The sequence below is a fragment of the Scomber japonicus genome, chromosome 18, assembly GCF_027409825.1.
Source record: "Scomber japonicus isolate fScoJap1 chromosome 18, fScoJap1.pri, whole genome shotgun sequence".
NCBI lineage: Eukaryota > Metazoa > Chordata > Actinopteri > Scombriformes > Scombridae > Scomber > Scomber japonicus.
Window position 1 is genome coordinate 120365 of NC_070595.1, and position 23138 is coordinate 143502.

Sequence of the window (23138 nt, forward strand, 5' to 3'; positions counted from 1 at the left end):
CTCCACCCCCCTTAATTAACCGTAACAGAGTCCATCAGCAGTCACAAATTGTGTAAACCCCTATAAAATATAAGTTAAAGGAAAAAAATGCATAGTACATAAATTCATATATTAGAAAAAAAAAAGAAACAAAATGATTAGGAAACTAGAATTAAGTGGGCTTCAAGAACAGGAATTCCTATCTGTGTGTGTGTGTGTGTGTGTTAGCCCTGTTCTTTCCTGTTCCAACTGCTCTCAGAGGAAATCCCCACCCCAGCGATGTCATCACCGAGCGCCGGCAGAGAGCGAGATGCAAAAACCGAAAAAAAACAAAAAACTAAACACAAAAGCAGCTCTGAAGAGGAAGGCAAGAACCTGGCAACGTTCGGGGGTGGGGGGAGGGGGGGCCTGTTACTCGGTGTCCCTCCACCCTCCCGCCTCTCCCTCCATAGCAACACAGTGGTCAGAGCAGCATAGAAAAAGAAGGACAGTGTGTGAATTAGAGCGACACGTAGGGAGGAAATACCATGAAAAGATCTCGGGGGATGGACCGGGTGGGGGAGGGGGGCGCGCGGGGGGGTTAGAGGTCATTTACAGTGGTTTGAAGGGTCACAGGGAGATTGGGAGCTCTGAGCCAAAAAGGAGGCTGTTGTAAGTCACAGTGAACAAGCTCAATAAGGCAGAGAGCAAGCGTGGTGGGGGTGGGGGTGGGGGAGGGGGAATGGCGGTAGTAGTGGTGGCTTTAATAAGTCAAAAGTTCAAAACATGAGGAGCGGTTCAAAGTCGAGGAGGAAGGGGGGTTGGACTGACAGGTGGGGGGACACCACCTGCTTTACTGGCAGGGTGGCTGGGGTAAGGACCCAAAAAAAAAGTAAAAAGAAAAAAAAGAAAGGCACCCTGACACCACTTGCTCTACTGGCAGGGTTGGCTGGGGTAAGGACAAAAAAAAAAAAAAAAAAGGCACCTTGACACCCACTTTCTGTCAGCCTCCACCCAACCACTCACCCCTCCCCTCCTCTTTCTCCTCCCCTCCTCTTCCTCCTCCTCCTCTTCCTCACTGCAGCATGAGCTGCTTGAGGTTGTCGTGCAGGATGGTGTCCTTGACGTCACGGAACACCAGCCGGATGTTCTCAGTGTTGATGGCGGTGGTGAAGTGGTGGTACAGCGGCTTCTGCTGCTGCTCGCGCCGCTTCTTGCGGAAGCAATCCACCAGGAAGCGCTGGACGTCCGCCAGGCTCGTGGGCTCGCCCGAGAACTCGGGGAAGTAGTCTTTGATGGACACCTGCTTCACCTTCTCCTCCAGCAGGTCCGTCTTGTTCAGGAACAGGATGATGGAGACGTTGCTGAACACCCGGTTGTTGACGATGGTTTCGAAGATGTTGAGGGACTCGCTCAGCCGGTTGGTCTGCCGGTCCTCCATCAGCACCTGCACACAGCACAATACACACACACACACACACACACAGATGTTTAACACACACACACACACAGCTGATTGTGAGTGGAGGATTTGTTTCACATAGCACAGCTGTGTCACAACTGTCTTGTCGCCTCTTTTTAAAAAGACAGAAATGCTTCCAGAACATTTATGAAGGTTACTTTTATTTTCAGCTCTTCGTCTGTTGATGGCTCAGTGACAAATAAAGGTTGGCAGGATGACCAATTTAAGAATATCTTAAAAACTTGTCATAATTAGAGTCTTGGTAGCCCAGTGCTTATGGCAGTGTCCCTGGTTTGAGGACCTATGCTGCAGGTCACGACCCCCCCTTTCTCTGTTTCCTGTCGGCCTCTATGCCACCTACTTTTATTTTCAGCTCTTCACCTGTTTATATTAATCACATCCTATCTCTACATGAATCATACTCTCCATCATAACTCTTGCACAGCCTCCACCAGCATCAGTAAACACATGCAGCCAATCACGCCTCCGACGTGCAGTCACATCCTTTGAGGAAGTGCCTCTAGTGTGGCACGGCTACGAAGCATACGGACGACGTTGCCGTAGTAACAGTGTGTACAGCCCTTAATGCAGAAGTATAAAAAAAAGAGGCTTCAAGAAACGGGAACTTCTCCTGAGTTTCAACCAGAGGAAAGAGACAAAATTTGTAATGTAGAAGGTTCCTGGATAACACACACACACACACACACACACACACACACACACACACACACACACACACACACACACACACACACACACACACACACACACACACACACACACACACACACACACACACACACACACACACACACACACACACACACACACACGTTCCAGGATGCTCAAGATGTTTCTACTGTAATATAAACACCACTCATTCTATTGTTGGCTGCCTCTAAACCACTTCCTCCACTAGTCTACAAACAAACAGCACGTAGAAATGACGACTGCAGCGTTTAATGACGTTTACATTTGAGTTCATGGAAACTCCACATGACTTATTAAGTTGACGCAGTGGAAAAGGCCTCCTACTTCCTCATTTTGTCCCTTAGTTTCTGGGACTGTTTTGGACAAAGTGAAATTTTAATGCGAGTTTAATAACTGGTCCGACTCACCTGGTCGTATTCGGACGAGGAGACGAGGAAGAGGATGGAAGTGACCGAGTCGAAGCATTCGAACCAGCGCCGCCTCTCTGAGCGCTGGCCGCCCACGTCCACCATCTTGAAAGGAACGTTCTTGATCTCAAAGTCGTACTCGTGGATGCCCTTGGTGGGTTTTCTGGCCAGGAGGATGTCCTGTTGGCTGGGGAGGTAGTTCTAGAAAAAAAAACAAAAAAAACACACCATTGCATTGCATTCAGCTTTCTGCAAGGTTCATGCAGTTTATTATAGTTATCCGAAATCTGTGGAAACATTAATACGTTTTAAATCCTGTTGATACATTTTAAAGCTTTAGATTCTGACAAGTTGTAAAACTAAGAGAAAAAAGCAGAACTGCCTTTTTCCAGATAAAATCACACTTCTGCTGCTACTGCTGCTTTGGGGACATCCCTGTTTAACACACTACATTCCTCAAATACCACAGTGCATAAACAAATGTGGAGCTTCAGCGGAGTATGTGTGTATGTGTGTGTGTGCTGGGTAGTTATCTTAAGTGTTGACAGGGCTTGGCCAAGTGAAGTGAAACAAGAGAAACTTTACCTATTTGCGACCAAAAACGATTATAACATTATTTTCTATTGACTGACAAGTGTGTGTTCGTGTGTGTGTGTGTGTGTGCGTGCTCTGGCACAAATTCGTGACATTCCAAAGGTGATGACTCACTACTGACACAGACCACGCTGGCGTGTGCGTGCCCACACACAAACACTTACACACTTCCAAATAACGGATATTTTCCCAAAGATCTGTTCTTTTTGTGTGTGTGTGTGTGTGTGTGTGTGTGTGTGTGTGTGTGTGTGTGTGTGTGCCCACGCTGGACAGGAAAAGAGCAGCAGCTACAGTAACATGACAGGGAGGAAATCCACACAAGGAAGTTTAGGACTGAATGTGTTCGCAGTTTAAACGTCTGGGGAAAACATTTCAAAATAAAAGACGTGAGTTATGTCGGGTGGAATTTCAGCTGCTTGTGTGTTTACCTTAGAATCCTCCAGACATACAACTACAACTCAGAGCTGTGTATAATATATTTAACAACAGGCTGAGCTCACTGTCACACCTGTAAGTTGTGACTTGTTAGGAGTATGAAGTCACATGACCTGACAGGTACCAGTGTTAGTGACCGGATGTCATAAACAGGAACAGATCGTTAGATTACTCTTTCTGGTATGATCAGTGAAAATCCCCAGACATGCGTTGCCATGGTATCCACAGGATCTCGTATTAATACACACAGATGGCAGCTCATGATCAGCAGATATGTTTTACAGCAGTTTCACTTTTGAGTTGCTGCTCTCACACCACAGAGGAAGAGAACCGGTGTGGAAAGCAGGAACAAGACTGCTGAACAGAATGTGAGGGAGAGCTTTCACAACACCCTGACTACACACTGACTGAGATCAAGTGCAGCACACAGGACAGGGCTGGAAAACTGTGCTGCATACTGAATACAGCTGCTGATGCTCACTTGCAGAAGTACATTTAAAGCTAAATTACTTGAGTTAGAATTTATGTATTCATTTTAATAGTTCTTTTTTCCTTTACATTACAATTATATAGATTTTTGACCAGTTGGACTTTAAAAGGCACTGATGTACACATTTAAAAAAAACTAAAAACTAATTTAATGACTTTTAAGAGCTTTTTAAAACCTATTTAAGGAAAAATTATACATAATAATGCAAAAGCAGGATTTTACTGTTGTATTAGGTTTTAATGGAGCCATTTATAAAAGGACTGTAACTAATGATTAGTTTCACTATATTATTTCTTACTTTTTTTAATAAGTTGATTGGTTGGTTATGTAAAATAATCTAAAAATTATAATAATAATGATAAATAACATAAACTGATCTAATATAATAATCACAGTTTAAATCAAATGTAATGCCTTAACTTCTACTATTCCACACATTATAAGACTTTTGAAGGATCTGCAGGGCCCTGTGATTGGAGAATGATACAGAGTGAAACTGTTGCTTAGCTCCTGCAGCTGTATGTACTAGTTTGGGCTCCTCTTGATACATAAAGCTTTGGTGATTTTTTTTAATTGATGATGTAAAAACAGCTGTTCTAGCAGTTCTTCTCAGACTGTAAAACAACACAGCTCCCAGTTCCTCCTACAACACTAATGTATTGTATATTTATTGTTTATTGTATATAGTATTTGGAGATTGTTTTTATTATATGTAATATTTTATTTCATTTATTTGTATCACTTTTAAAGAATACTGTTGTGTCAATTTTGAATTTTCCTCTAGGGGGATCAATAACGTTTCCTACCTACACTTACCTATATTTTCTGCAAGTTCATGTCATAAATTGAACAAACTAATAATAATAATAATAATAACAACAATAATAATAATAATGATAATAAAAAACTGCATTATGGCATGTGCAATGTTTAGCACTTTACAGTCAGTACTCTACTAACAGATATCACAGCTTGTAACAGCTAGAAGTCTTTGAACTATTTGTCTACTAGTCTTGTAGTTGTGAAATATTATTGAGCTACATGCAGATGATAATGATAATATTGATGCAGATGCATCATGTGCAAAGTTTGGGGACTTTTTCTAACAGTTAGAAGTCTTTTAATTCTTACATTTTGGAATTTTCTCTCATTCTTCTAGTTGTGAAATATTGTTGAGCTGTCTTACATTCTCAGCTCTTTAAAGATCTCACAGATGTTCACTTGTATTTAAGTGTCATGGGGTCTGTGAGGGTCTCTTGAGGTGCTCCATGGTGGATTTGGAAGGTCTGTTGAGGATCATCATCCTGTAATAGAAACTTCAGCTGTTTTACAGACACTGTGATGTTTGCTTCCACAATTCACTGATATTTAGTGGAATCTGGAACGTTTCCTGTTCCAAATATGACACATCCTCCTCCATGATGAAGAGCTGCTTAATGCCACTTCTTTTTCCTCCAAACACGCCTTTACTGATGATGTCTAGACTTTGATTTAACCTTCATCAGTCTGCAGCTCTTCAGTAGATGTTCTAATGTATGATTGTGTGATGAGGGAGCAGGTTTAGTTTGTTGGATCATCTCTGAACCATCACTGCTCAGTGTGATCAACCTTCCTGCTGCTTGTTACACTCACATGAGGGGTCTGATTGATCTCTCTATCATACCAGCACTTTACTGAACAGTGAGGAGCTGCTGCTTACTGACTGTTCACACAACAGCTCGGAAAGAAGAAGGAAAGATTTTGAACTGGCACCAGCTGATGTTTCCTAATGATGCCTCAAACCTGACCAGCTGATTAACATCTGAAACCAGAGAGCCTTAACTTTTGCTCACGCCACAATGATGTGTTTATTGTATGAAATGCACAACATGAAAAGTATCTATGTATTGTGTGTATCTTGCATATCAAAAATAGGCTATGTTTACATCTTTTCAACTAAAAAACCCACCAAAATATGTTATAAAACTGTATATTGTCATTGGCTTTCAGTCAGTCACATGACCACAACTTAATGTGTTTCTGAATGGCTCAGTGAAACTATTAGCACTTTGTTACTAATCATTTCCTGACTCTTGTACTGTGGGATGATTTCAGCAGGATTTATACATATACAGAACTTCAGACTCAGACTCCGCAAAGAGACCACAAAACATGTGTGTGTGTGTGTGTGTGTGTGTGTGTGTGTGTGTGTGTGTGTGTGTGAGGGGGGGTGTAGGCAGTTACTTGGAGGCAATAGTGAGTGTTCACAGTCTGGAGACAGGGTTTGAGGACAGGAAGACTACAGTTTCACTTCTCTTTCCAACTAACTGGGCTGAGTGCTATCACACCCATCTGCTCGATCAGCCATCCTGCCTGCCAGCCTCTGTGATTGGCGGAGGCTCAGCAGCGCGGGCGGAACTTACCGACAATCCGAGCTTTTCAAATTGTCCAGGAAATACTTGACTGACTCCCCCTGAGAGAGAGAGAGAGAGAGAGAGAGAGAGAGAGAGAGAGAGAGAGAGAGAGAGAGAGAGAGAGAGAGAGAGAGAGAGAGAGAGAGAGAGAGAGAGAGAGAGAGAGGAGAGAGGAGAGAGAGAGAGAGAGAGAGAGAGAGAGAGAGAGAGAGATGAACATTAAAGCCATGTTTCATGCTCATATCAATGACGGTGGCTTACATCAACATCACTGAAGAGCAAAACAGACTCACAGTGGCTGTAGTGACAGTGTGAAGCTGTTATAGTGGAACATTACACTAAACACAGCCTGAAGACCTGCAGCTTTACTTTCATTATACATTCATTTAACTCAACATCTTCTGGATCAATCATTTAATCATTGGTCTGTATAGTGATGACTTACGTTTTTTGACCCACCAACAATCAAAAAGCCCATTTTGGCGCACAGGTGGTCGAGTGGTTAGAGCGCATGCCACATGCGCAGCCGACCCCGGTTCAAATCCCAATCGGAGGTCCTTTGCTGCATGTCACCCCCCCCCACTCCCATGTTTCCTGTCGATCTACTGATTAATAAAGGCGTCTATGCCAACAAAATCTTTAAAAAAAAAAAGCCCATTTTGAGGGTGTAAGCAGAAAACTTTTGTCATTTTATAATTAAAAAAATATCTAACCCTTTTATACTGTTCCTATTCTGACTAATAATTAGTCACTACACCAATTCACATTCATAAATTCCCCATCATAAATGTTTAATTAATCCCTGTGTGTGAAAAAAGACATTCATAATCACTGTTTTATGGTTCATTTTATAGAATATGTTGAATACAACATGTTTTAATGCTGATTTTCAATTTAAAAAAAAAACACAGGTCCAACTTCTGCATATATAAATATGTGTATCAGCTGCACAAAAATTCAAAAATATGAATACTGTGGGTCACATTAGGAAAAATCTGGCTAAAAGTAATGTTACAGTTGGTTTTATATCTCTCAACTGTCAAAATGGTTCAAATGTGTTGGTGAACAGTATGTAAGGGTTAAATGATTCATTGATTCAGCATTTAAGTCAGTTGTGCTTCTGATTTCTTATTGCATGAGTGTGTTTAGTCACTTCTTGTCTTCTTGTTACTGAACATTATATGTGACAGACAGCAGCTGTGTTCTACCTGCTGAGCTGTGCTGAAATCATTCTCTCACACCAGGCTTTATTACATATAAGGCTGCAACTAATTCATTAGTCTTTGATCAGTGCTTTCCTAAAGATTAACTCCACAAATGTCTTATCAATCAGCTGATATTGTCAGCTAATATTGACCTATCACAGATATATCGGTATTGGCATGTTGTCCGAGGTTGCTGATATTTTATTATCTTACATGGACTGCATTTAATGTACATTTTAATCTTTTTCTTAATTCAACTTTAATATATACATACATGTTTTTTGTTATTTAGTTAGTTATAATTAGTTTAGTAAGTTATAGTTATTTATAATGGTTAAATTCACAGTGAGCAGTTTACTGTTTCAGTGAACTGATGTCAATGTATACAATAAACTTTATTGTCGTATGGTAAAATATCATGGCCTTTATTACTTATCTGTATTGTTTTTAAGGGATCATGGCAAAAAAAATGTAAGTGTTATTGGGTGATATATTGATGTCATAATTTTCCCCACGTCTTATATCGGTATTGGCATCGGCCCTAAAAAATCCAGTATTGGTCTGACCTGTCCATAACCCAAAGATATTTAGTTCACTATCACAGAAGACTGAATTAAACAAAACCAGCCAAAATGAGATGACTCGTGCAGAAACTAATCTGCAGATTGATCAGTACCCTGTGTTGTGTTGAGCTCAGCAGAATCAGAATAGGGTCACACACATGCTCCTCTACTCTCTTCTTTTTTCCCCCATACAACTAGTCTAGACTAGAGAAACAGATCCAAGTCTTTGAAGCCTGATCAGTCACCAAATCACAGCATAATAGCTTATAATAAGAACTGACATCATGACACTTTTCTTTTATGACATTAAATATATTGCACTGTCATGATCTCTCACAACTCCAGTGTGAAGACACTACAGCACATGTTCAATGATGTGCGCTTGTGTAGGAAACCATGGTGACGTCCAACAGATTCTATGTGAAGATAAGACACTGAGATGAAAAGGTGATGTGGCAGGCTGAGAAACGCTAAACAACAAGACCACCATCATCGTCATCATAGAAAGATCATATCTATAATAACCAGAGATTGAACTGCTGAGGGAAGAGTAACCAGATCAGCTGATCAGAAAGCAGTCAGTTCAGACAGTGAGGTGATCTCTCTGCAGACCACAACTCAACTTTTACATTTATTAACAACTGCAACATTTATTACCTCATCTCAGTGTAAACATAAAGGATGTTCAATACAATTAGAGCAACTTTACTGTATTTGGGGTGGAATGAGCTCTGGTTAATGCGTCCTGTCACTTGCCTCCTAATCTAAAAGTTAAGGAGAGCGGCGGTGATGGAGGGAGGGAGGGAGAGAGGGAGGGAGGAAAGGGTGTTGGGAGGCAGAGAGAAGCAGCCCCTTCATTAGCTCGTCTGTGTCCGTCTTGTGTGCGCTGGGGCAGCTGCGCCTCTGCCCCGTTGGCTGTGAGGAAGACTCTTTATCTGGTGCTGTCAATGCCCGTCTGTGCCCTCACACAGCCCTCTCACCTACTCGCCGCTCGGCTGATGTGGGGGGTTGCTGGGTCACACGCACAGAGCGGTAACAGCTGACGAGACCACGCGGCAGAGGGCAGGGGGCGATGGATGACTTCATACATGAGTCATTATAAGTCAATATGACTAAATCCACTCTACTTTCCTTTTTCTATTCTAATATGCTGGTGTTATATTGTTAATATTTCCCTTTGACCTTTATGTAAAGAGCTAATTTAATGACTTTTAAGAGCTTCTTTAAGAACCTCTTTAAGGAAAAAATAATACCATTAATGCTGTGAAATAATAATGCAAAAGCAGGATTTTACTGTTATAGTGGGTTGAAATTGGGTTGGTTTATATAAAATAATAATAATAATAATAAAAGCTGCAAGCAGCAGTGAACGGGCCCTCGCCGCCCCCTCGCCGCCCCCTCGCCGCCCCCCCCCCCCCCCCCCCCCATGCATGTCGGTTTACAGCCCTAATAATGATAATAATAATGATAAATAACATAAAATGAACAAATATAACTACACTCAAATCTAATCTAATGTAACTCATTTTAAGACTTTTTAGATCTTGAATATCAAAACCTAAATTTAAGACATTTGAAGACTTTTTAAGGATCTGCAAGGACCCTGTTCTATGTCAAACTGAAGTAGACACACACACACACACACACACACACACACACACACTCACCAGCTGGAACTCTCGGCGACGGTCGTAGGCGTTCTGGAGGCCCTGGTCGGCCCACAGGGCTCGGATGGAAGGCAGGTAGTGCTGAAAGACCTTGGACTCCACCATGCCGTGACCGTGGGCCATCATGGAGCGGGTGTCGAACGCCATCATGGTGTCGCCGTGCAGCTGGTTGGACGGGTCGCCCCACGGGATGTGTAGCTTCTCTCGAGCGTCCACCAACACCCGAATACCTGGATGGAGAGAGGGAGAGACGGAGGAGTCAGAGATTTCTTACAGACTACGTTTCCTACACTACGTATACCTATACTTCCGATACTGGAATTAGTACACATGCAATCAGAGATCAGTTTGAACAGCAGAGGCTAAACACTTGCCTGCTTCCAACACATCCAAAGGTTGGCAGCTTATTAAAGGATTACTGCACACTTTCCCAATCCTGACCCATGACCTGTGTGTTTCTCATACACACACAGCATTTACACTGCATGCATCAACACCAGTGATTTATTGTTTAACTATAGGTTCACATGAAGTTCACTAACTGTGTGTTAAACCAGCAGTCATGTGTCCATATGAACTGTAAAGAGTTGTTCCTCCTGTTCATACTGACTATTACAAGATGCCTTCAAAGTGCACGCATGTTGACAGGAATGATTACCACGAGAAAAACAGCTTTCAGTGTCAATTTGAGCTCCTGACTGTTGTTTTAAGATAATAGTTGTGAACCTGTCCTGCTACATATGTTCTTCATCCTCTCTCTGTCACCTGCACATTTCATGCAAAAACTCTGGATCCTAACTGTAGTTTCATTAGCTGTTTAATAAATAGATATCCGTGTCTTTGAAAGGCCGCATTCCCGAGGCTTTTAATATCATGAATGTTTTGCAAGGTTATGTCAAAATGAAGTCAGCTCAGCATGTGGTTGATTGATCATATGATACCACAGTCATGAATCAGAGCAGAGATTAAAAAAAAAAAAAGAGAGAAAATCGTCTGTGTCTTTTTACATGATGGGAGAAGTGATGATAAACAGCCCTCAAAAGTCACAACCATGTGCTGATGATGTACTGAAGTTAGCGTGACGCATGATTTAGCAAACTAATCGAATTTTCTAGAAGTTTTTGGAGGAAGCTGCAAATGTCACCTTTCTGTATGGATAGTAAGATGCAGTAAGCAGTGATACAAAGTGTGTTGGGCAGAAAGCAGCAGCCAGCTGAGTCTCTGAGTTTACATTACTGCTCTGTGAACTCTGCTTCACCCCCTTCAAACAAGCCCCACTCTGACAATGTCCCCAACACTCAGGTTAATCCAGCTGTCTGCAGGGAGAGGGAGGGCATGTGTGTGCGTGTGTGTGTGTGAGCTTGAGGATGAGTGTGTTACGTCTTTGTACGTGTCTTGGGTTCCTGTGCTGAGAGATGATGCAGCTCTCACACACACACTCTTCCGTCCGTGCAGTAGACTGGAAACAACACACGCTCAGTGGAAGTCTTTTGTGTGTCACAGCTGGAGACACATAACACATAAACACACTAATACTTTACTACTCACACGCAAACAACCTTAACCACACACACACACACACACACACACACACACACACTGATGAGAGGATCATCTTAAAGTGTGGACTGAGAGAAAGAAGGGACTGCCTTTGTTGAAAAATAGCCCGGCGCTACATTATGATGATATGCTATATCCACCTCAGCTTAATATTACCTGTAATATATTTCATAGCTTTTGTTTTTTCAATCATTTATTTACACAGTTGTTCCCCTTTAATTGAAGAGGTTTGTGCGCCTCTTTTTAACCCTTACATACTGTTCATATTCTACATCCTCAGTCAGCTTTGATCTGGTTTAAGAAAAAGTGTTTATACCAAATTTGTAACCACAGATGTGTTTAGAAAGCATCAATAGTGGATCTAACTGATCAATAAATGTGTCAATATATCTTTATTAATGTTTCAGAGAGCAGAGAGAGTGAAAGGTAAAATGAGCAGAACTTTATGGAAGTGTGGGGTTTATTGTAGAACCATTAGAGCCATCAGTCTTCACTGCTACATCATAAAAACTACTATCTTATTCAAACTATGAACTATTCATTTCACTAAAACACATGGCAATAGATACAGAGATCATTTGACCCAGAACAGCCTCAATGGTTTAAAGTATAACAGTAACAGAAAGTATAACAAAACATAATATTTTCATTAGGAAAAGTCATTTGGAGTGTTTTTACAGCTGTCAAATGTCAGAACAGGTCAAATTTGACGTGAACAGCATGTAAGGGGTTAAAGACATTTTGCTGCAGCATGTCGCGATGTCTAAAGCCACCAAACAAACGAGGTCAGGCATGTGAGACTAAAGACAAAGCCTAGATAACAGCTCATTAATATGCACGCTGGCCACCGACTAGACAGTGGTGTGAATAACTTAAAGTCACAGTAGATCAGCCTCAGTGGAATCTGTCACAATGATGGATGCCATTCAGATTCTTCCATTGCTGTTTAAACTAATTCAGATGGAAATACATTGGGTTAATGTGACCTCTGATATGGATATTATATGAGGATGAGGATAGAGCAAGTTAGTGCACGTAGAAATACACGCAGAATGTTTTGCAATCAAATCAAACACAAATCCCTCTAAAAAAAGTGAAACTATGTAGAGGAGCAGCAGGATTACTGCTTCCTGTAGTTAAAGATAATCTAGTCTAACAAAGCTTCCCAACAGCAGACTGATTACAAAATACAACTCTTATCTGTTGACTATGGATGCAGGTGTCTCACATATAAATACTCGTTCAACTCACTCACATTTTCCATATGTTATGTGTGATCTGAGTGCACGTTCTCTGTTGTCACATATTTTGTCCTGCATGTCCGAGTCTTCAAATCATATAAACGGAGCAATCATTTAATTTAATGAATTAAGTGTGAAAAAAACGTAGAAGCTTTTTAAACAGGAGTCGGTTGGAGCATCTAGTTATCATCGGTGGTACTTAAAGGTACGTCTGCACTGGCTTCAGGTGTTCAGGTGTAGTTGCTGCTTGCTTTATTATGAGTCCAACTGGAAACACTTGTTGCATGGCCTGCAGCTCCTCACACTTAACACTACAGGACATGAATGAATCTAAGACACTAAGGGTCTTCCTGTAGCCCACCGCTGTATACAACATGTGACAGTGTACTAGCAGCGTCTGCACTTTCTCTCACACAGGGTTCATTTCTTTTTGTGCGTGTGTTTTTTTTTTTTTGTTCCTCCGGATGAGACAAACACAAGTATGAATCTATTCACTGAGCGTTCTGTCCAAAAAGAACAAATCTTAGTCTGAACTCACAGTACACATTACTGTCAGCTCCACACTAAGCAATGGGTCTGGACTTGCAATCATCTGAAGCCACACAAAGAGCCAGGCAGCTTACACCTACACACATCAACACACACACACACACACACACACACACACACACACACACACACACACACACACACACACACACACACACACACACACACACACACACACACACACACACACACACACACAAGTGATCCGTGGAAAAACACCTAGCAGCTTCAGAACAGCTCTGACATTCTCCTTTTCCTTTCAGTTAACTAGAGTTCTGCTGATAACATCAGTCTAATTCAGTCATACTTGTGGAAGCACTGAATAACACGTCTGTGTGTAACAGCATGTGTGTTATGTTATAGTTTGTGATCATTTGATTCTTTATTTTATTATCTATTATCTATAAAATATCTAACCTTTTACAGTGCTTGCATGTTGCACACTGCATATGATAATTCATATTTAGAAAGTAGAACTGAAGTGACATTCATTAAAAGAACATTTTTGTACATATGTACATCAACATTTCAGCCTGTAATCATCATCCAAGTATGTTGAGAAACTTTTGTTATGATATGGCCTTATATAAATAAAAAATGACTGTTTGATTGAAACAGTCATTAGTAGGGCTGAGTATCAGTACTGAATATCTTTTAAGGTATCTACCAAAATAACAATGCCTAATAAAGCAAGTGCACAACATGTGTAATGGGTATCAATGAAGTACTCAGTTGGTATCAGTGTCACTTTAAGGGCACATGGTGCTGGTACCACCAACCCTACTCATTAGTTGTGTTTTACATTTTTATATTTTGATTTGTTGGTCAGACCAAACAAGCAATTTAAAGACCATCTGTCTTCTGGGATTTATTTTGAAACTTATAAACTGATAATCATTAGTTCTACATCATGATACTTTTTTTACTGCATGTTTTACTACTATTGATTTTATTGCTTGCATATTTACTTATTATTGCTTTAATAATGTATATTTCCCCACTGTGGGACTAATAATGGAATATCTGATCTTTATCCGTTTTATAGTTGAGTCATAGTTTAGAGACAGTCATGGTTCTCATGGGTATTTTCATTGACTATGTGTAACTGTAGCAGACTGACATTACTCTCACTGTCCTGCTCTTGTTAGTTGTCTTTACATGTGTTTAGGTGGGACACACAACATTTGTATCATTCATACTGGTGCAGCACATATAGTTTGATGACCTCACATCATTCAACAGTAGTAACCTGGTGTAGTTAGAGCAGGCAGTTTTCCAGGATGAGGATGAAGCTCAGAGCTACAGGCTGCATCATAACACAGCTTCATACTACCAGTCAGTGAGTCAGTGAGCCCCACCACAGTGAATGCATGCCAAAGGTGTCTCACTTCCTCAGTTGCACACCAAATACCACATTAAATATGTGTGGGTTATATAGCTGAGCATTATAGGAAGACAATAATAATGCTGCCCTGTTCACACCCTCTTCTCACACACACACACACACACACACACACACACACACACACACACACACACACACACACAGTCAATGCTGCACAATGTTTCTATGTCAAAAGTTCTGTCCACTGCTGCACTCAACACATGCATGTCAGCTGAACTGGCAACTCTGCTGACCTTTAGCCCAGTGCATGCTGGGAGAAGGTCCACCTCTCTGCCATCATAGACAGGATGTGAGGCCTGATGTATGGAAGCCTGTTTGTCTTCAGGCATCAATGTCATTGATTTCACAAGTAAATGGCAACTGGATTCTTCTAGTGTTCCAACCACCCACAACGCTTTTACACTGCATGATGTCACATTCTCACACACACACACACACACACACACACACACACACACACACACAGGATGCCAACCTGCTCATCAGATGGAAGCTAACATTCACTCACACATTCACACACTGTCGCTACAGCCATCAGGAGTCATTTGGGGTTCACTATATTGCCACAGCTGCCCCAAGTGGAATCACTAACTTGCTTGTAACATTAGACTGTTGCAAACATAGTGGATGCACTTCAAATATGTCTTGGCAGATAAGAAGCTAGTTATCCAACTGCTCAAACTCTGTGTGGTTACATATTTTATATTTTAATATAGCTAAACATCTTGTTTTTTTTTAATATTCTTAAATGTACTTATATCATGGACCATGTACAAGATACATTCATCTGAGGAAAGAAAAAAAGAGTATAATATATAATATAAAACATGATACATTCTGCTGTTTTTTGGATCATTTTATCATCGCTGCATTTCTGTTCTTTAAAATCAGTTTAAGTCATATTGAATACAGAAATATGTGAACTATACATGTTTAGATTTGACTGAATTATGATTCAAAGGGAGAGTATGAGTAATGACACAGATCCTGGCTCCTTCACACCTTCACTCACTCTGTATCCTGTGTTACACTGCTGCATGAACAACAGCCTCATGAGGATTAATAAAGTAAATGAGTAACTGACTTAAAAGAATCAGACAATTGACTTTTTTTTTAAAAGTTTATGTCATCACTGAAATTTGAATTTTTTTTGTTCTCTATCAAAAGTTTCCCTTTTATCTTATCATGCTAAATGATCTCACCATAAAACCAGGATGTCATTATATGACAGCACATCTCTTTTTAAAAAATCTGTGGTTGAGGTGCAGAAATACACTCTAACCTCCCACACGCAAACAAAAGCCCCCCCCCCCCGCCCCCACAAGTGATTTAACTTCTATCCTTTAATGACACACCAACAGTTTCCTGTTCTGTTTGGTGTGTCCACATCAAGCCTCAGTTTATTTCCCCCTCACTGACTGAAGCTGAGCAAGCCTTTCCAGCCTCACTTCACACTTGCCCGTTAGCACCAGTTCAGAAGGGGGAGTTTACATGGGAACCCCCCCGCCCCCCTACACACACACACACACACAAACACACACGCACACAATCACCGTGACATCAGAGAAGTGCAAATAGAGGCTCATGTCTGTGTTGAGACTTTGTTGTTAGTCGTCACACGCCGCTAATTCGGAGTCAATCAGCTCTTAGTGACTCTGAGCTGGTGTCTCCATCAATGCCTCAAAAACCGGGTCTGACCGAGTCATCAGAAGTTGAAAGTCGGAAGTCGGAGCTGGGAATGACGTCCCACCTGAGTTTGAAGTGTTCTTCCAGAAAGCCACTTCTAGCCAGGTTAGCCATTGATAGCAATACCATTTGAAAAAAACTCTTTTCCTACTGTACTTATATAGCGCTTTTCTAGTTGTTATGACCACTCAAAGCGCTTTTACATTACATCTCATTCACCCATTCACACACATTTATATACTGATGGCAGATGCTACCACATAGGGTGCCAACCTGCTCATCAGGATAAAACTAACCATTCATACACCGTTGGCACAGCAACGGGAGTCATTGAAGGTTATCTTGGCAATGTGTGGTGGTAGGCCGGCGGCCGACCGGGGGGGTGGGGGTGGGGGTGTAAAAATAATAATAATAAATCCTTCGTTAATAACACACCCAACTTTATTGTATTAATATTCACACCTTCACAACACCTATTATGCTACATTTTGTAAACTGCCTACTGATTCCTTCATTAATAATTGGTCATACACAACTTTATCATATTAATCACAAATCAGCTGGCTCTGTCACAGCAGCATGTTGGATGCTGTCCTCCTCTCCTACTCTTTCTTCAATGCCTAACGAATCTATCTCTTTCTCACCCTGACCCTGTCTTTCTGCTTGAGCAGCACTGGTTAATAACATAGCTAATTACACTGGTCCGACTGTTCAGCTCTGTTTCAGACTGATACCTCCGGTTCAGGCTGGTCCTCCATCCTCAACACGTCTCTTTTTCAATCGCGGAAAATATATTTCAATACTCATCTGGATTGAAGCAGCAAACATTCAGTGTAAGGGTAAAACAACTCCATAACAGTACTTATAACAACTTTATTTGATTCACAGCTGCTAGTGTTTTGACCTCGACAACCCAACTACATTTTACCGCAAACTTGCGACTAATTAACTTTATAAAGAAGGTGTAAGGGTCGGGTCGGGACGGGACAATATTGTATTCAAAATATAAAATATTTTATAGGACTTTTTAATGTGTGATTTTATAAAGGTGCACGTGATACCAACCTTTCTTGAATTTCACCAGCCGTCTTCTCTGCACTAAGGCACAGCTTCCACGCTTCTAGGGATGATCTCGCTGATGGAGACACACGCGGTGTGCACGGAGGGGAGGGGCTGTGTGTGTGTGTGTGTGTGTGTGTGTGTGTGTGTGTGTGTAGGCTATGTGAGAGAGACACGTGAGTGACAGAGAGACGCAGGGAGAGCAGAGAAAGGAAATGCAGCTTAACGAATACGATGCGTATTTTTTAAATAGCGTTAAAAAAATAATTAATAACGAAACGCAATATGTGGCGGCCGGTGTTGAATCTGTGGCGCACCGCCACGAATTAGTCTATGTGTGGGAAACACTGCGGGAATTGAACCGCCAAACTTCCAATTGGTGGACCACTGCTCTACCTCCTGAGCCAGAGCCACCCACTGATGTGACTGATGTTATAATACACAAATATGATATATGTGTTAATAAACAGCATATTTGCTGCAACTTTCACACTCTTAATGCACAGGGAGCCATCCTGGATTTTTAAGGTCGGGTCTGGTGAGGTTCTTTTGATATTCCGAGTCAGAAATCCGACTTCAGGAGTCATTCCAGAAGACATTTCTGACTGGGATTTCGGGAACTTCTGAGTACAAACAGAACACACCATAAATCTAGTCCGTAACTACTTTTTAGAGAATGTTTGCAACACCACCAAAAAGGTATCTACCCTATACTGTTGTTTGCACTTGCAACGCCTTCAAAAAGCTATCTATGTTACGAAGAGTGATCAGATTAGAGCTCAGATTAGAGAAACAGGCTATTCCTGCTGATTGCTGAGGGAAGTCATGAGAACACATTTAAATAACAGAGTTGCCATCAAACAGTGACTGAAACCTGCCTGTATTAAAACAGTGGGAGGGGGCTGGGTCAACTAGTAATGTGTCCAGTTGAAGTAATGCATGCGTGAGTTTGAAGACACCAAAACACTGAAGAGCATTTTATAGCTCTGGAACTTTATCACAGCGTTATTAACTGCCTAACTGATTGCAAGGCTGATAGAAAATGAAGCTGTTTCACTTTATGTCATCTCCTGGGAATCTCTGATTGCCTAACGCAGTGTGTGTTGTTGGATTGACGTCCGGTTGTGGCAGAAGTTGAACCGGGCTCTATTCTTTTAGCAAAAGCGGCTGCGCTGTCACCGAAGCGAAACGTTGCCCTCATTCAGAAAGTTTACATGCACACAAGACAGCAGATTACTCAGAAATAAAGCTCTGCAGGAAGTGAGGAAAGCACCATAGTAACCAGGTTAAAACCCACATACCCAAACCTCCAAAGCCACCCCCCTACACTCAAAACTATTTTTTTAAACCATGACTACCTTATCTAAACAGTAGGACTTTATGGGACTTTTTGATAGAATGAATTTAAATAGAAGGATGAACCATGACGTGGAACGGTCCGTCCTTTCATCACAGCTGCTCCGGCCGTCACACTGATACTTTCCCCTGTATTAAGTCTTAACACGTTACGCACAGGCTCACATTTGGGGGAAAGACAAATTGAAGCCTGCTTACATGTGGCAGAGAAAGTGGAAACAGGTGGAATCTAGAAGGGAAATCAGATTTCTGTAATCCGCCCCCGATTACAGAAACATGACGTTTAAGAAATCAGATTACTGCTGAACACACGGACTGAAATAAGTGAGAGGTGTGTGATTCTTTCACATGGTGCTGATATTGATCTGGGAAGGATAAGAAAGATGCTCTCTACTGTGAAGTGAGCCAATATCAAAAGTTGCACTTGTCTTATCTTTCTTTCTTTTTTCCATTTTTATACATCAGTGCTTCTGCATTGATGATTAACATCATCAGAGTTTTGGGGGAAGCCCAGGTGATTGTGATTGTGACAGCTGTGCACATATTTATGTCCCCTTTTTGTTTGGGTAGTCGTCAATACACTGCGATGAAGATATTCATGTGATTGATGATTTCCACATGAGCCACAAACACTTTGTGATGATTCAATATGTTCCACCACCAAAAGTTCCAGCTGACTCAAAGCGTACATCTAGAAATAAATCAAAAGGCGAGATAAAGATCACTGAGCCAAAGAAATGCAGAGATTCGTCTGTTGTCACCACAAAAATCTGCCACTATATCTCCAATAATTCTGCTACCACCTGCTGCTATTGAATGAGCTTTTTATTTTATTTTATGAATGATGGCTCCAACCCTCTATAGCTATTCAGGTGTTCTTTCACACTGTAATGCATGGGGCAGCCATCCTCGACTTGAAATTTCCGACTGAGATTTCGGAAACTTCCGAGTACAAACGGAACACACCATAAATCAAACCCATTGAAGAGTCAGTAAGATTAGAGTTTAGAGCTCTGGCTGAGAAATCTTTATATTGAAGCAAGAACATAACTGATGTGATTGAGCATCTCAATGCAAAAGCCCTGAAATTAGGTCCTACCTTATTAAAAGACAATATTCCCACATTCTAAAAATAAAAAAAAACACTCTATACTGATGACATTAGAAGGATTTGGGTGTATTGACGTACACCATAGAGATGGTGCAGGATATAAAACAGTTTTATCTATAATTAAACATGACGAAAATGATGGAACCATGTTTGACAGCTATTTTCATATGAATCCTCATTAAATGTGGATTTGACATGAGGTTGGAAACCAACGTGCTACAAACTATTTCAAATCAAGTTGAAGCACAGAAGCAACAGAGCACAGGAGCCATGTGAGCAATGTGTTGTTAATGCAAACTCAACATTTCCTGTAATTGATTCTTTTCAGTAAAAGCCTTCCAGCGATGAGAAGCGTGTCTTTACTAACTGACAACTACAGGAAGCTGTGAGTAACAGTCTGCAACATGGACACTTTTAACCACTCTTATCAGTTATTACACTACGATGAAGAGGAGGATAGGTGAATACTTTCTGCATATATAGAAAAGGGATAAACAATGCTGGCAGTAGGAGACAGAGACTACGTTTACATGCACAAGATATTCCCATTTTTGCATTACACTGGGAAAAAAAGACAATATTCTAAGCTGTTTGCATGGTTGATGAAAGTGAGTATTCTCATTCACATGTAGCTGTGAATACTCACAGCTGGAGCTGCTCGTGCCATTTAGCTTTTCTGCATCAAAATAAGTTCTTTTTTAAGTTTTCCACAGGTGGTGGACATGTTTCACTATGTGAACACACAAGCCTCCAGCTTTTATTCGTTCAGCCAGCTGCATGAAAAATGTTTGCATGTCCAAAAACCTGTTGATATTCAAGTCTTTGAAAAATGTTTAAAAGCAGGTGTGTCCTTCCTTTAACCAGAAATGTGGGCTTTGCTACTGTAGCTGGTTTGTTTACAACACACGGAACTGAGTGTAAACAGGCAAACTGAGGTAGAAACTCTGTATACATGTCCAATCAATGCTAGTAAAACAAGAATAGTAGGAACATATTCCACATGTCTTAATTAGGAAATGTTGCATTCAAAATCATTTGAATTGTGAACATTCAAACAGAATGTGCTGTTTAAATGAAACCTGTCAAATTTGACACATTGTAATAATCAGATTAATGATAGGATATTAGTGTGCATGTAAACATAGTGATGGACACCCACTCATATCCTCATGAGTTAAATTCTAAAGAAAACAAAAACACATAACATTCATTGAAAAAGTGGAACAGGCTGCAGAGTCCAACACAAAATCACCAAGCTTTCCAGGTAACTGATCTAAGCCACCCTTACTTCTAATGATATGATTCACTACCTCCGTTCACTTAAATATTCTTAGGTTACTCTGACTCACTTTGAGGCATCCGCTTCAGTATTTGTGGTTTTTCTCTCCACCACCTTTAAACACCAAAAGGTCAACTGTCACATAAAACAATGTGTGGGCTATAATGTTGCATTCCAATTTTCACACTTCAACAAACTCAGTGATGAAGTCATAAGAAGTTGACACAGCGGACTAACACATGTGGAAGTAAAGTGGGAAGTTGAAGCAAGCCCACGAGTTAGTGAGTGAAGGGATTGTCATTTTTAAGGCTGACAGCTGGAAACAGCGACAAACCTGAACACACTGAAGAAACTCCACCCGAGATGTGTGGATTCTTTACTCACATTTAATAATGAAGCACAATAAAGCTAACAACCACCGATCATACAGTTAACATAATGTGAACAGAGCAGGTTGGCATTTCATTTATCAATATGTCAGCTTTCAGAGAAGCTCCAGTGTTCAGTCACGCTGTGGTTCATCTGATGAGAGCCAAGTTTACAGTAACACACCTTTTTCTAAGGATTTTTGTGTCCCGTTACCTCCATACATTCATTTATTTATTTATTTAAAAAAGGGACACTGCACATGAATAGACTAATCGATCAATACACATGTAAATGCATCGGAGTGAACACAACTGATCATTTGCATCTGTTGTCCCCTGGCAGGTCACACACACACAACCACACACACACACACACACACACACACACACACACAAAACAAGACAATAATACATAACACAATCGTAAGACAAGTATAAAGAATAAAATATACATATAGTAGAGTGGCAGGTTTGGGTGCTAACTAACAGCGGCCGTGAGGAAACACAGACAATGTCAAACCTGCTGTGTACGTTCACATAAAGAAAAAAGCAAACACGAAGAATATTTGAGAAGTTCTAAACAAACACAATGAACACACAGCTTCTCCGTTCCCTTCGGACAAACACAAACAACATGGGCGTTTCTTGCGTGTGTTCAGCCGCTAAGCAGAGCAGCTTTGTTGAACACAGAAAAGTGCTTCAGCTGCAGCTAGCATGGCTACCAACTTCCCTCTCTATACTTCCATCAGCCGACAGAGAGAGGCCAGAAAATAGGTTTAAAACACAGCAACGCCAACACATAAAACACAGCGTGTAGAGTGAAGTCTTACCTTTTATAACATTACTATAAATCGTGGCTCTGAATTCTTCTTTGGCCTTCTGATCGAAGTCCTGCCCATGGATAATGCGCATCTGCTTGAGGAAAGTGGACTTGCCGCTCTCGCCTGCTCCGAGCAACAGGATCTTTACTAACCTTTTTACATACGTCTTATCCCGGTTAATACATTTATCTATCTCTTTAGACTTTCTCATCTGTTCTGCCTCGCCGCTTGTGAGGAGACAGTTAGGAAAACATACAGATAAAACGGAGCGGGACGGCAGGAAATCCGCCATCTTTGAAACAACTTCATCGATACAGACAGTGAGGAGGGCTGAGCACACAGCCCGCTGCCAGGCCGCCTTCACGTGTCGTAGGAATGTCCAAATGCCCCTTTCACAATCACAACCCGCTTTATAAGCAAAGTATGTTAACCCACGCACGGAATGTGACTGGTTTAGTGGCTCTCGATGTGCTTACTTCAACGAATTCAACATTCCTTGAATCTTGCTTCTAAAACTGAAGTTCTATTTCAGACATGTTTTATACAACTTTACATAAATAACTTAGAAGATGTCTAACAAGATAAGATAAGACTTTTTTTAAAAACTTGATACCACAGTGGGGAAAATTCACTGCTACATCAGCTAAAAAAAATAAGGATATGAGAAAAACAATTAAAAAACAAACAAACATATGTATTACATCAACAATAAAACTAAAAACTAAAAAAGTGCCTTAACAAGTTATATAGGTGGTATGTAGAAGCCCACTGACTCAGGAATTAAGTGTCTCTGCATGTACAGATGGATGTATCTCCAT

At 40.9% G+C, this 23138-nt stretch overlaps 1 protein-coding gene across 1 annotated transcript; it reads right to left on the bottom strand.

Annotated features, from left to right (window-relative positions):
- Nucleotides 1–903: 903 nt before the first annotated feature.
- Nucleotides 904–22612, bottom strand: gna13b (guanine nucleotide binding protein (G protein), alpha 13b). Its single transcript, XM_053337716.1, has 6 exons — nucleotides 22330–22612; nucleotides 9886–10115; nucleotides 6464–6509; nucleotides 3794–3798; nucleotides 2539–2739; nucleotides 904–1405 (listed from the first exon to the last, which is right to left on the bottom strand). The coding sequence occupies exons 1-6, from the start codon at nucleotides 22610–22612 to the stop codon at nucleotides 1034–1036; spliced, it is 1137 nt and encodes a 378-aa protein (XP_053193691.1). The 3' UTR covers nucleotides 904–1033.
- Between the last annotated feature and the right edge of the window lie 526 nt (nucleotides 22613–23138).

Excerpts from the sequence above, each read along its gene's own strand:
- gna13b (XM_053337716.1), bottom strand. The coding sequence starts at position 22,612 with ATGGCGGATTTCCTGCCGTCCCGCTCCGTTTTATCTGTATGTTTTCCT. Across the intron at positions 10,116-22,329 it reads TTATAGTAATGTTATAAAAG|GTATTCGGGTGTTGGTGGAC; the intron begins GTAAGACTTCAC and ends CTCTCCATCCAG. Across the intron at positions 1,406-2,538 it reads CCTCGTCCGAATACGACCAG|GTGCTGATGGAGGACCGGCA; the intron begins GTGAGTCGGACC and ends TGCTGTGTGCAG.